The following is a 12,511-nucleotide window of genomic DNA, read 5'->3' on the forward strand; positions in this document are numbered from 1 at the left end:
ATACTATTTACATAATCCTATATAAAATCCAAGAAAAGCAGAAACAAACACACCCCATGGGATCATGCTATTCCTCAGAGGTTACTTCCTCATAGCGCAGGCAAATTCTAAGCTGCGGTTTGTTGAAGTATCAACCTTGTCTCAAAAAAAATGCTTATGAATACCAAACGAGAAATGAGCTGTACGATTATAGAGCCATGATATTTTTCAATATGATATATACAAGATTTTTCAAGAGTCAGTCCTCAAGATGACTTGATTGCTTTTGATCAAAAACTGTTTCTTTTTACCAAGAGTTTAATTTTACATCCCTTTTCTGGGTAGAATTCTCCATTCTCTCCTGGGTAAAAGCCTCCGCAATCTTAAGTATTTTTGTGTTGTTCGCCAATATTAACAAAATAAATCAAATAACTTTAAAGAAGATACATTTATGCGAGTTTCGATAAGTTGTTAATGGAGAATATATTTATTACGTTTACCCTACTGCCAGTTCCTTTGTTAGATGCACACACTTTTATATAAAATTATTACATTTATTCTTAAAACAAAAAAACGATTTGCCAAAATAAAACTTTTAAGTGCCGTATTACTTTTCAAGTAATTTAATTTGGTTTAATTATGTGTAGATATTTTTACTGGAAAACAGGACTGGGTGCAGTGTCTGAAAATATGCTTCCTTATTGTTTTGCTGTATTTTACTGTTCATCTTTGCTACCCTTATAATCTTTTTGCTATTGCCTTGTTAACTGTTGCTATCCCTCAAAATAATGCACTGTGCAGCTGCTTTTTGTCCGACAAAATTTTCACCAATCATAAACAAATGTTTGGTCTGTTAGACAAACTCCAGAGTCGTTGCACAATAAAGATTCAAAACATAAGAGCACAAATCCCACTAGTGATCAAAAACCTTTTGCTCACTGTCAGCTGATGGGAGTTTACTTGCTGTATTATGGCTGCCCAGCTGCTTTTTTAGTCAGGGCGAGAGAGTTTCACAGCGCTCTAGTTCAGTGTTGAGGTAGAGAGGCGCCCTTCACAGTGTGCTTTCTGAGGTCATTCTGTTCTGCAGGGTTTGTGAAGCGCTTTGGGGCCCTGAGCAGATGAAAGGTGCTATTTAAATGTAAGTGCCACTCATTTATTCATTTACCTTCATCTGATTCCCGTTCCAACCTGTCCGCAACCACACTGCCATACGCACACACACACACCCTCTAACATGTAGCAGTGTACACACAGACTGTAGCTTAAATACACGACAGAGGGTAAGACACACTAAATGCCTCCTTCATCCCTTCCCTTTGTTCATTCTGTGTGTTCTTCATTTCATTTAAGAGAACAGTGTGTTTTCTCATTCGGGAGGTGCATTATTAAATGTCTCCCACCTCTTGTGTCCTACACCCTGCTCCTCCTGTCTCTTTGACCAGGTGCCCTCTCTGCATCTACTCCACCAACAGGCCAGCCGCCATGGAGGGCCACCTGAAGACGCACTACAAGATGGAGTATCGCTGCCGCATCTGCCAAGCCGTGTGGGCCAATCAGGCAGAGCTGGAAAGGCACACGCGCGCTCACCGCCTGGGCAACCACTACAAGTGCGAGCAGTGCGGCTACCTCTCCAAAACAGCCAACAAGCTCATCGAGCATGTGCGTGTGCACACCGGCGAGCGGCCTTTCCACTGCGACCGCTGCAGCTACAGCTGCAAACGCAAGGACAATCTCAACCTCCACAAACGGCTCAAGCACGCGCCGAGACAGACCTTCGGTTGCGCCCAGTGCCCGTTCACCACCACTCACCCGTTCGTCTACAGCCGCCACGTTAAAAAGCACCAAGGCGGGGAGGGGAGCGCCGAGGAAGGCGAGGCTCGGCCAGGTACGCCACGCTCGGGCCTTTTTGAGCGAGGTGGGAGCAGCAGCGGGAGCGGGGACAGCGGGAGCACCAGCCCGCTCATGAACCTGTCCGCCTCTCAAGCCTTGCAGTCTGTCGCCCTGTCAATCACCAGCAAGCAGCAAGACGGCACGCCAACCGCGCGCTACCTCTCGGCCAACGGCACGTTCTCCACACTGGCGGCTCGCTACTTGGAACAGTACAGGAACTGTGACCTGGCTCACCTCATCCCCCTCACCACGCTCTTTACGGCCCGGCGCTTCACATTCCACAGCCCCTCACCCTCAAACTCCTCACCGCCCTTCTCGGCGTTCTGGTCCAACTCGTCCTCTCAGTCCCCGCCCTCTCCCACGTCACTTAAACACTCCTTCCTGGCATATCTTGGACTGACAGAGAGAGCTAAGACCATTTGACCATCCTCGTCCCTGCTTCTCCCGCTTCACGGAGTTTCCCCATATCATCAGTCACCACTAACTGTTCCACAGGCAGGCTGAAATGCTGCCCTAAAAAGTAGTAATGATAGTAAAACATCCATTTATCGAAGGAAATGCTATTCACGGTCAAGGCATTTCGTTTTCTGTTCTATCGCAATCCAATCGTTGCTCTTTTTTTAAGAGGTCTCAAAACAGTTGTTTTCCTCTGTAAATTGTGAATGACCTGGAATCCGATAATAGTGCTTTATCTACGACAAGTTTTGTATTCGTTTTATGGGGCGAAAGGAAACAAAGAATATATAAGCTTGCAGGCGCTAAGCTTTTTTTGTGCATTTTGTCAGGAATCCGACAGCATGTTCGCTATGTGTTGCAATTGTTTTTTGAAGTCATGTAGGGGCTCAGTATGAAATATCTTGGGGTATACAGTATATGGCACGACAAGAACCAATGAAACGGATAGCTGTCTTTCAAGTCTTGTTTCCAAAGCGAAGCCTCAGACCACGCACTTGTTAATTTATCAAGCTGTACATAGTTTTGTAGTCTTTCTTTTCTCTTATCCCCCATGCCTGTTGGCATTGACTGGTCGTGCTAAAAGGTGAGACCACTGGCAAATGCTAATCTTGCCTCCGCAACAAGCATAAGGCCCTTTATGACACCTGCGAGGCACAGCTGATGGCATTTCTTAATACAAGCCATTCAGGGCACGCTAATGGCAAAAGCAATCATTAACACTACCGCAGTGGTCGTCAACCCATGATGCAGCCCTACACGATCCCTCACCCCGCTATTGTTCGCTGCAGATTGTGCCATAGCTGACCAAGGTGGGCTGGCCGTATCCAGTAGGCATGAGATTTAAGTGACCAGTCGAGCACCCTGTGCATAGCTAACGTATATAATGCGAACCATTATGTTTAACAAGATGTATGAGGTGACAGGTTTTTGGGAAAGAACCAATTATTCTGTCACAAAGGCCGATTCAATGGTGCTTTTTGGAGCTTTTTTGTAATTTTGTGTGTAAAAAAAAATGTTCCAAAATGACTTGAATGAATGTACTTTTTGTTGGTTAATGTTAAAGTGATACAGAGGTAGCTGGACGGTGGTAAGTGAGATCATGGAAAAATAATGGTATTTCGGTGGCCTTCTGTGTCTTAAATTTTGTTCTTCTAGTTGTTTTATTATTTTTTTGTTATTACTTTTATTTTGAAAGAGCCTTTGAAATGTAAAATACAAATATATATATAAATATACATAAATATATATATATATATATATATATATCCTGTACTAACAAGCTATTATGAGAACCCCATTGGAAAATGGCTCTCAAGTGCAATGTGGAGGCAGCCATTATGAGTAGGATTTATGGAAGCATGGCTTTCCATATGCGGGCAAACATGGTACCATAATTCTGTGTTCCCCTCTCCGTGTTTTGAGTTTTAATTGCACTTAATCTTTAGAAATGTTTTAAACAAAAGCACTTACATCCAACAGAAAACGTTCTTGATGCCAATTAGTTCACCTGCCTCTTCAGACAGCCTCAATGCTATTTAAGTAATTGTTTTGTTTTTTGTGTTTTTTTGTTAGTTTTTTTTTGGTCTGCCACAAAGGTTGAAAATACAAATTCTAAACCTGTAGGTATTTGCCAAACAGCAGTGGTTGACTGCTCCATTTTGATGGTTCGTACGGCATGTGTAATGCAGACAGCTGAGTTCAAAATCCCCCTGGACACCAAAGGACCAGGCTAAAATTTTAACAGCGATTTTGCACAGTGCTGAAAAAAATGCACTTTTCTCAACAAAGTATCAGAAGCCAATTACATTCAATGCTCTAAAATGTAATGCATTCATAGGATTCACTGCCCATAATGTTGGTGAGCTCAGATTATTAGTATTTTTTTTAACCAAAATACAGTTTAATTCACGTTCTAAACAGATTAACTGTAGCATTGGCGTTAGCGGATTGGTTTTTGATGAGCACTTTTGCTTAGTTATTGGATAGACAGATTTATTTGAAAAATTTAGAATGTAGGAAACTTGAATTGGTGCTGAAAGTTTAACTTGGCTTGTGTTTGGTTTAGTAACCAAACACACATCAGCTGATGCCCATAAGCTCAATATGGCTAAATATTGGTTGATTAATTAGCCTGGTCAATATATCAGTCTATATAAACCCGTTCTACTTAGCATGTCATGAAAAACACATGCAAAGCTCAAACTTGAGGTCCTAAAATACTGTACGATAGATGCATTTGGACTAAACCGTGGCCCTGTTTTTGTCCAGCAAACATGATCTGATCTATTATTTGTATGTTGTCCATCATAGATGTACTACTTCCCCCACCTTCATTCATGCAAGGATAGTAGATAATGGACAAGGATAAAAAATCTGGCCTGTTTTAGGTATAAATTGCATCAGGTGACGAAAGGTTTCAGATAAAGGTGACCTTAGACATTTCAAAAAGAAAAAGTACCAGGTCAACCTTGAACTGCAAAGAGATAATTATTCACTCCCAGTTTTGTGTTTGTTCTCCTCTCACTTGCCCATTGAGAGGATTTTGGATGAAAAAATCTGTATTAAAGGCCAGTTCAGAATTGAAATGCAGGCTAGAAATAGAGCCATTAAAAGATGGTAGATCTTGGCCCCACACAGGATCCTTATTTTACAGGCCTATTGTATTTTTTGCTCTCATAATATCTTTTTTATTTTCTTTATGTAAATGCCCAGCATGCAGTCTAGTGGTATGTTGTATCTTAAGTGGAGCTTCTTTGCTTGTTAATAAAGCTCCTTCTCAACTTCTTATCTTTTATGCTCTAGTGCCACTTGGTGGCAAGGAGTGGCCCGAGAGCCTGAGATGAAGTGAAACTGATCCTCAGGACCCATTTTGATAGAATGAATTCAAATGGAATGTCCATGGGCAACATCCTTTTGTCCGTCTGCCTTGGAACACCATGTGATCATTATGTAGAAGAACATGCTGCTCTTTCATGCTAAGTTGTGTGGGCAAGAGGGATCGCTCTCTGTTCCAATTCCAGTATTTATAAATACTTAATACTTGGCATTCTGTTTGCCTAATCGCAAGGAGCAGCATTTTTTTGTTTTAGCGTCATTGCGCATCAAACGAGACTGACTACCTTTTTTAGCACTTCAAAAGATGCATGAAATTGCTCTTGATCTCTAGTTTGTAGCACTTACTCTTTTTTTGGTCAAAAAAAGACCAACTCGTTTTGCATTTAGCTTTGCGGGTTATTCTGCACAATCTGTTTGCTTTATCTCTTGCTGTACTCTACAACTCAATAAGGCTCAAGTATCATTTCGTTTCTTTCTTATTTGGCACCCAGTAAACTTATGTGCTGTATAAAGCTTTTTTATTACTTCATTCTTAAGGCTGTACAGGGTTGTTTGTGACAATAACTGGTAATTAGATCATTTGTACTTTTTATTTTGTTTTGTATTTCGGTTTTCTTGGTTTTTGCATTCTTTGTTCAAATTGCCAGTTCTAAATGTAACAGGATTTGAAAGTAAAGCTTACATCACATATTACCTTAAAGGTCTTGTTGTCCATTTTATCAATGCATGTTTTACTTTGATGTCTCCAATTTTCAGAACCTGCAATTGTGTTATTTGGGTACAGAGCAAAGGCAGTTAAAGTGGCACAGAATATACGAGGACACAGAAAGTGACATCAGTTGCCAGGTAAATTGTCTCTTAAGCTAGGATTTTGTATGGAAGCACTTTTTCACCAGAAATACTGACAGATAACTATCCTAATCATAAGATAATAAAGTCATAAATTGACATAAAGTCTTAATTAAGTCACAATGATCTGACTTCTCATTATTTCGTAATTATGATTTAGTTTCTCATAATTGACTTTTTATCTCGTTATTACGAACTTCCACAACATGATTTTTATTTTATATTTTAAGTGGCTGAAATAAATATGCCATTAAAACTACAAAAATACTTATTGTAGTGTAAAAATACACTACGTCATTCCTTCTGGCATGTTGTGTTAAATTGGTTAAAATAAGTTTTTTTTAAAGCGTCAACCTCTCTCTCTACAATGATTAGATTACATAAATATCCCATTTGAATATCCCGAGATGCCTTCATCTTAGGTTCCATAGCCTTCCTGAATTCATGATTGCAGTAGGATCATGACTCTTAACCCTTGGCATCCAAAAGAGAAGTTGCCTGTGCCTAAAAAAGCAAAGCGCTCTCCACCTTAACTTTGCCTTCAGCAGTCCTGGGAGTGCTAGAGCTCGCAGTCCAAGCCAAAGGTTGGTCCTGCCTAATGAAAACAGATGAAGCAGAGATAAAATGTTTGCCGACATTAAGGGCTCCATTCATCACTGTTAGCCCCGGAGCTATGGAGCACCTTGGACGGCATCTCTCCCTCTCAGGCTCGCTCCATAATGCCGGCGGAGGCAGGCAGTCTGTATAGATTTCCTCCCTTACATCCATGTACAGCTAGAGGTTTGATTGATTAATTATGAGTCACTCTGTCATGAGGTTCACTTAAGCTATACATTCTGTTTAACAAATGAATTGCAAACATTTAAAAAAAGAAAAGTCTGCATAATAAACTGTAAAAGGTTGATATGGAGTCTTATAGAGTGCTGTAGCCTACTAACTGCCCACTTTTTCAACAACCTTGGTTCAAGAAATATATTCCCATAGGGATATTTTTTTTAATCAATGAATGTTCGATCATTGATCATTGTTTATAAACCAAACCAAGTGAGGTGAATCACACCACACACACACACACACACACATATATATGAATATAGTACAGGCCAAAATTTGGACACATTACTATTTATAATGTTTTTGAAAGAAGTTTCTTCTTCATTGATCATTGTTTATAAACCAAACCAAGTGAGGTGAATCACACCACACACACTATATATATATATAGTACAGGCCAAAAGTTTGGACACATTGTTTTTGAAAGAAGTTTCTTCTGCTCATCAAGCCTGCATTTATTTAATCAAAAATACAGATTTTTTTAATATATTGAGATATATTATTACAATTTTAAAAAATTGGTTTTCAATTTTTTTATACTTTAAATGATCATTTATTTCTGTGGTGCAAAGCTGAATTTTCAGGATCGTTACTCCAGTCTTCAGTGTCACATGATCCTTCAGAAATCATTCTAATATGATGATTCATTATGAGTGCTGAAAACAGTTCTGCTGCTTAATATATTTGATGAATAAACGGTTAAAAAAAACTGCATTTATTCAAAATAATATAAATGCAATTAATATAAATCTCCTTTACTATCCATTTTTATCAATTTAACCCGTCCTTGCTGATTAAAATTATTGATTTATTTAAAAAAAAAAAAAAAAATGGCTGACCCCAAATCACTAACCAGTAGTGTATATTGTTGTTACATAAGATTTCTATTTTTCAAACATTTTCTTCTTTTTTTTCCTTCTTTTTTATTCATCAAAGTATTATAAAAAAGTATCACAGGTTATGAAAAAATATTAAGCAGCAGAACTTATATATAAATTAAAAAAAAATCATTTAGATTATACCCATTTTGAAAAAAACAACAACAACTCTCTCTCTCTATATATATATATATATATAGAGAGAGAGAGAGAGAGAGAGAGAGAGAGAGATGTTGTTGTTTTTTCAAAATGGGACAAATCAAAATGATTTTTTTTTTTTTTTTCAAAATACTAAGGTACACTGTTGTGAATTTAAAAGCTTTATTCTTAAAGCTGTTAAATTCACAACAGTGTACCTTAGTATTTTGAAAAAAAAAATCATTATGATTTTCAGGATCCCTACACTTTCAATGCTCTTTTCAGGATCTCTGCAATCCCATGAAGAGAGCATTGAAAGTGACAACCAAATTAAAACAACAGATAAACTATTATAAAACTTATTATTAGTTTAAATATGTTGATTGTGTATATAGAAACAACATATTTTACGTATATTATCGTTTGAGAGCATAGGGAGAACTCAATTACTTCTTTCGCAGTGCTTCATGGGAGTGGATTATTTCTCTGATTGGTGGAAGTTTTTTGTGCAGAATTGGTTAATGTGGTTTTTACATGGAAATGTAAACATTATTTTAAAATGATTTATAAATAGGTTGAAATAATGCTGACAAATGAGTATATTATTTAAAAACCTCGTACCTCACAGTAGGTCTGTCTTTAAAGGTTTAGAAGTTATCACTCAAAATAAATTCCCCTGTGGAGAAAATTGTATTTTTAATTCTTGAACCTAACTGTTGCACTTATACAAACGCAACTGGCGCCATCTTAATTCTCAATTCATTATAATAAAAATAACGCAGAGGACTTGCTGAATTCCTGTAGCTCAAACAATAGAGCATTGCAGTAATATCTCAAGGTCATAGGTTTGAATCCTTGTACTGATAAAAAAATAATAATAATTATAGAATATCTTCAATATATCTGTTTACAATAATGACAAGCTGACTGACTATACATCACTTATTAAATAGCTACTATGACCAAGATGGGGCATACGCTACTTTTCTTTCAGCACCCCTGCGGGTAACTCCAACCGTCCAAAAACGTGTTGAGCCACGGGTCACCGTACCAAGAAGGACGACAAGCTGGGGTTTGATGTGCGTCCGGGTCTGGAGGATGTCACCTTCGAGGTGGTTTGAGTCCACCATGTTGGAGCTTTGTGCCAGTAGATTGACTGGCTTTAATGAATCCTCTCCATGTTCTATCGCATCTTAATTAACATCAAAGCAGGGCTGGAGGCCAGCGTGAGCCTCTGCTTAGCTTGACCTCTGCTGGAAAAGGAAAGTTGATTAAGTGGGTCTCCAGGGTGATGAGGTCACACTGTATCTCTCTGCCAGATACCGGCTAATTTAGTCATACAGACACTTGAATACAGAAATCAAATTTTTATTTAAAGGCTGTATCTATTTCTGCCAGCGAGCTGAGAGTGAAAACAGAAAAGCAGAGAGTAACCGTAATCCTCTTGAATAATTGTATAATAGGGTCAGGGATTATTATTTTAAAAATGTAGTGTTCAAACCCAAGATGTGTCTAGTTTGAAACAGAAAAGGGATTTTTTTTACTCAGCCTTGCTTGGAGCCTGTCTACTCCGAGCCGACCTTTCGACACAAGCGTGTGAAAGTTGGCGGCAGGCAATCGATAGGCTGTTGGCTTTTTTGTTTGTAGGTTCAAGCCGGCCTTGGCTTTATTACAGCCGGGTTCGAGTCATGGGGGAGTTGCAGTCTTTGGCTGCTGCAAAAGCCTGAGTGAGAGGAGCTCCCTCCTGTTTGCCAAAAGTGTAATCCCTCTGTGACCTCACGCAACCCTGCCTCCAGAGGAAAAGCTGCTTAGAGGAGTGACTGTCTGCAGGAAGACCCCCCTTCCACCTCCCTCCTCTCTGCTTCCTCCATTCCATCGCTTTGCTCTCTTCTACCTTCTCATTCTCTTCCCAGGTTGTCTTAACATCAATATTTCCCAGGCTCCCTCACTTCACCCCTGTCAGATGGCTGGATTTGAGGCCGTTGGGGAGCCACAGCAAGCCAAGTGAAGAGAGATCCCTGTCCAGGTCGGGGATGAGAAAACAAACAGAGCGGGGCCACGGAAAGACGTAGAATTGTAGGGCTGGTCAGCGGTTTGATTAACTTACTGCCTGACTTTCATTTTGCAGATCTTGATGCAAGATCAATAATCGTCAAATTAGAATCAGAAGTCAAAAAAGCAACAAAGGTTCACTGGAAAAGCGTGCGTTTGCATCACATAACCAGCTCGATATGTATGTTTTTTTAAGTAAACTTGCTTGGTAGCTCACCTGGTACAGCATTGCAGTGGTAAACTATATACACTATAAGACTAAAATTCTAAGGTATTCAACTAAATATACAAATAAAATTAATGAATTAGGTCTTATTTAATTCTATAAACTCTAATAATGATCTGCCAACATTGCCGCTATATGATAAATTAAAATAAACTGATAACATCACTGTTTTCTCCAGAACGACTGTACAGCCGAATCAAATTTTGTTGCAATATTGTCCTGTTTAACACTGTGAAGCTGCTTTGAAACAATCGTCATTGTAAAAGCGCTAAATAAATAAAGTTGATTAATTGATTGGTACTACTTAGCAATGTTGAGCACTCGGGTACAAGTCCCATGAAATATAAGCCATAAAAAAGAGCTCAAACACTTAAAAAAGGCTTTGGTTCCTTATGTTTTATCTCGCATTTTCTTTAGTTAACAGGATTGGTTCTGTTCATTGTACACTATTTTGATGCGTCTCAAAACATGCAAGAAGCAACCTTGCTGAAATGTCATCGCAGGCATGTTTTTTATGTCAGTCTGGGTTGCAAAAAAGCTCTCAATCTCACAGAATAAAAGCTTTTTACAGTTGTCTTGTCGGATTCATGAATTTTTCCATCTATCGATGACCACAGGCCGCAGATAAAAAAGCTCAAAGACTTGTAGAAGCAAGATAAAATACTATTGTTGTTTCAGCAAATATGTTTTATATGATTTTACTCACTTTATACATGGTTTGCTCACCCTCAAGTCATCGTGGGCTGGACATTCTTCTTTCAGACGACAATAATCGGAGTTATATTAAAAAATATCTTGGCTCATCCAAGCTTTATAATGGCAGTGAATGGCTGTGTCTCTTTTGAAATCCATAGAAGTGCATCTATCCATTATAAAAGCTCCACACGGCTCCAGGGGTTAATAAGGGCCTTCTGAGGCGAAGTGATATATTTGTGTGAGGAAAATTTCCATATTTAACACTTTACAAACTGTAATCTCTAACCTCCGCTAACTGTCATACACGCGTTCACGGAGACTGCCGTTCAAGCGCTCCAGAATATGCTGGTTCTTGCGAGAACCAAGTTTTGTTTTGCTCTATCCTCTATGCTTCTGCGTTCGTCACCGGAACTTACACTACACCTGCATCCTATGCTGGAACGCCAGTCTCTAGTGAACGCAACGCACGTCTGACAGCTAGCGGAAGTTAGAGATTACAGTTTGTAAAGTGTTAAATATGGATATTGTTCTTACACAAACGCATCACTTCGCTTCAAAAGGCCTTTATTGTGGACAACTGGATTATTTTTATAATGGATGGATGCACTTTTATTGACTTCAAAACAGAAACAGCAATTCACTGTCATTATAAAGCTTGGATTAGCCAGATTAGTTTTTTTTTTATTTAACTCTGTGTTCGTTTGAAATAAGGTTACATCTAGGATGACTTGAGAGGGTGAGTAAATAATGTGCCAATTTTCATTTTTGGGTGAACTATCCCTTTAATATTATTGGTTAGGTTTAGGGTACATTATTTTTATCCATCTCAACATGCAAAAAGCAACTTAATATTAAGCAAAAATGATGTTACGTGCATGGTTTTTAAGTCAGTCTGGGTTGCAAAAAAGCTCTCAATCTCAGACGGAATCCTTTTTTTTTTTTTTTTTTTTTTTTGTATTCATGAATTTTCCGATGACCACGCAGGCCACAGCCACACATAGCATGATCATATGTCAGATAAGACCAGAGGTGCAGCACACGGGAGCTCAGTGGGAAACCTGAAAATCCGGAGACGCGACAGGGGACGCTCATTGGGGAGAGGGATTATACACAAGCCCTTGGCAAGCTGGCCTCTCCAGACAAGGTGGTCTTACAAAGGGCAGTGTTTGTCAAGTAGCTAGAACCCAATTAGACTTCAACTGTCTTACTATATAGAGTGTTGATTGCAATTTTTTCTGAATGATGGTACTGTTCAGATGGTCAGGTTGCCATGGCAGCCACTTAGAGTATAACCGGAACCCCTCCCCCTGGGGGAGCCTCCAAGGTTAACCCAAAAAAAGGCATAATGCGATAGGAAAGAATGCGAGAAGCTGTTTTTGTGTGTGTGTGTTGTTTTGGCATGGATGTCAGTGGAGGAAAAGGCTTATCGCTTAATGAACTGACATCCTGTCTAACAATCTTCAAAGTGTTTTCGATTCAATCTTAATTTCAGAGTGAGCTATATTTGAAGTTTACAATAATAAAAAAAATGCTGTATTATTAGAGAGGTCACTGAGAATTTTTCAACAGGTCATTTACAGTAGGCTATACTTGTAGATTTTTATATTATTGACTGTTGTACAATTCCAAAGACGTTTTGATGACAATGGCAGTCATTGGGTTATGAGGCATGCATGAT

The 12,511-nt window shown here is 39.0% G+C and overlaps 1 protein-coding gene across 4 annotated transcripts in view; it reads left to right on the forward strand.

Annotated features, from left to right (window-relative positions):
* Positions 1-5,853, forward strand: part of znf827 (zinc finger protein 827) — an 89,300-nt gene extending 83,447 nt beyond the window's left edge. The window contains exons 13-14 of one of the 4 annotated variants that reach the window (XM_067441365.1): positions 1,067-1,117; positions 1,452-1,588. In XM_067441365.1, coding sequence (XP_067297466.1) covers positions 1,067-1,115 — 49 coding nt within the window. In that variant the 3' untranslated portion in view covers positions 1,116-1,117; positions 1,452-1,588. Of the gene's footprint in view, positions 1-1,066; positions 1,118-1,421 lie in introns of all 4 variants that reach the window. The other 3 variants (XM_067441364.1, XM_067441362.1, XM_067441363.1) reach the window with 3 other exon arrangements.
* The last annotated feature ends 6,658 nt before the right edge of the window (positions 5,854-12,511 follow it).

Source organism: Pseudorasbora parva, chromosome 4 (assembly GCF_024679245.1).
Source record: "Pseudorasbora parva isolate DD20220531a chromosome 4, ASM2467924v1, whole genome shotgun sequence".
Lineage (NCBI taxonomy): Eukaryota > Metazoa > Chordata > Actinopteri > Cypriniformes > Gobionidae > Pseudorasbora > Pseudorasbora parva.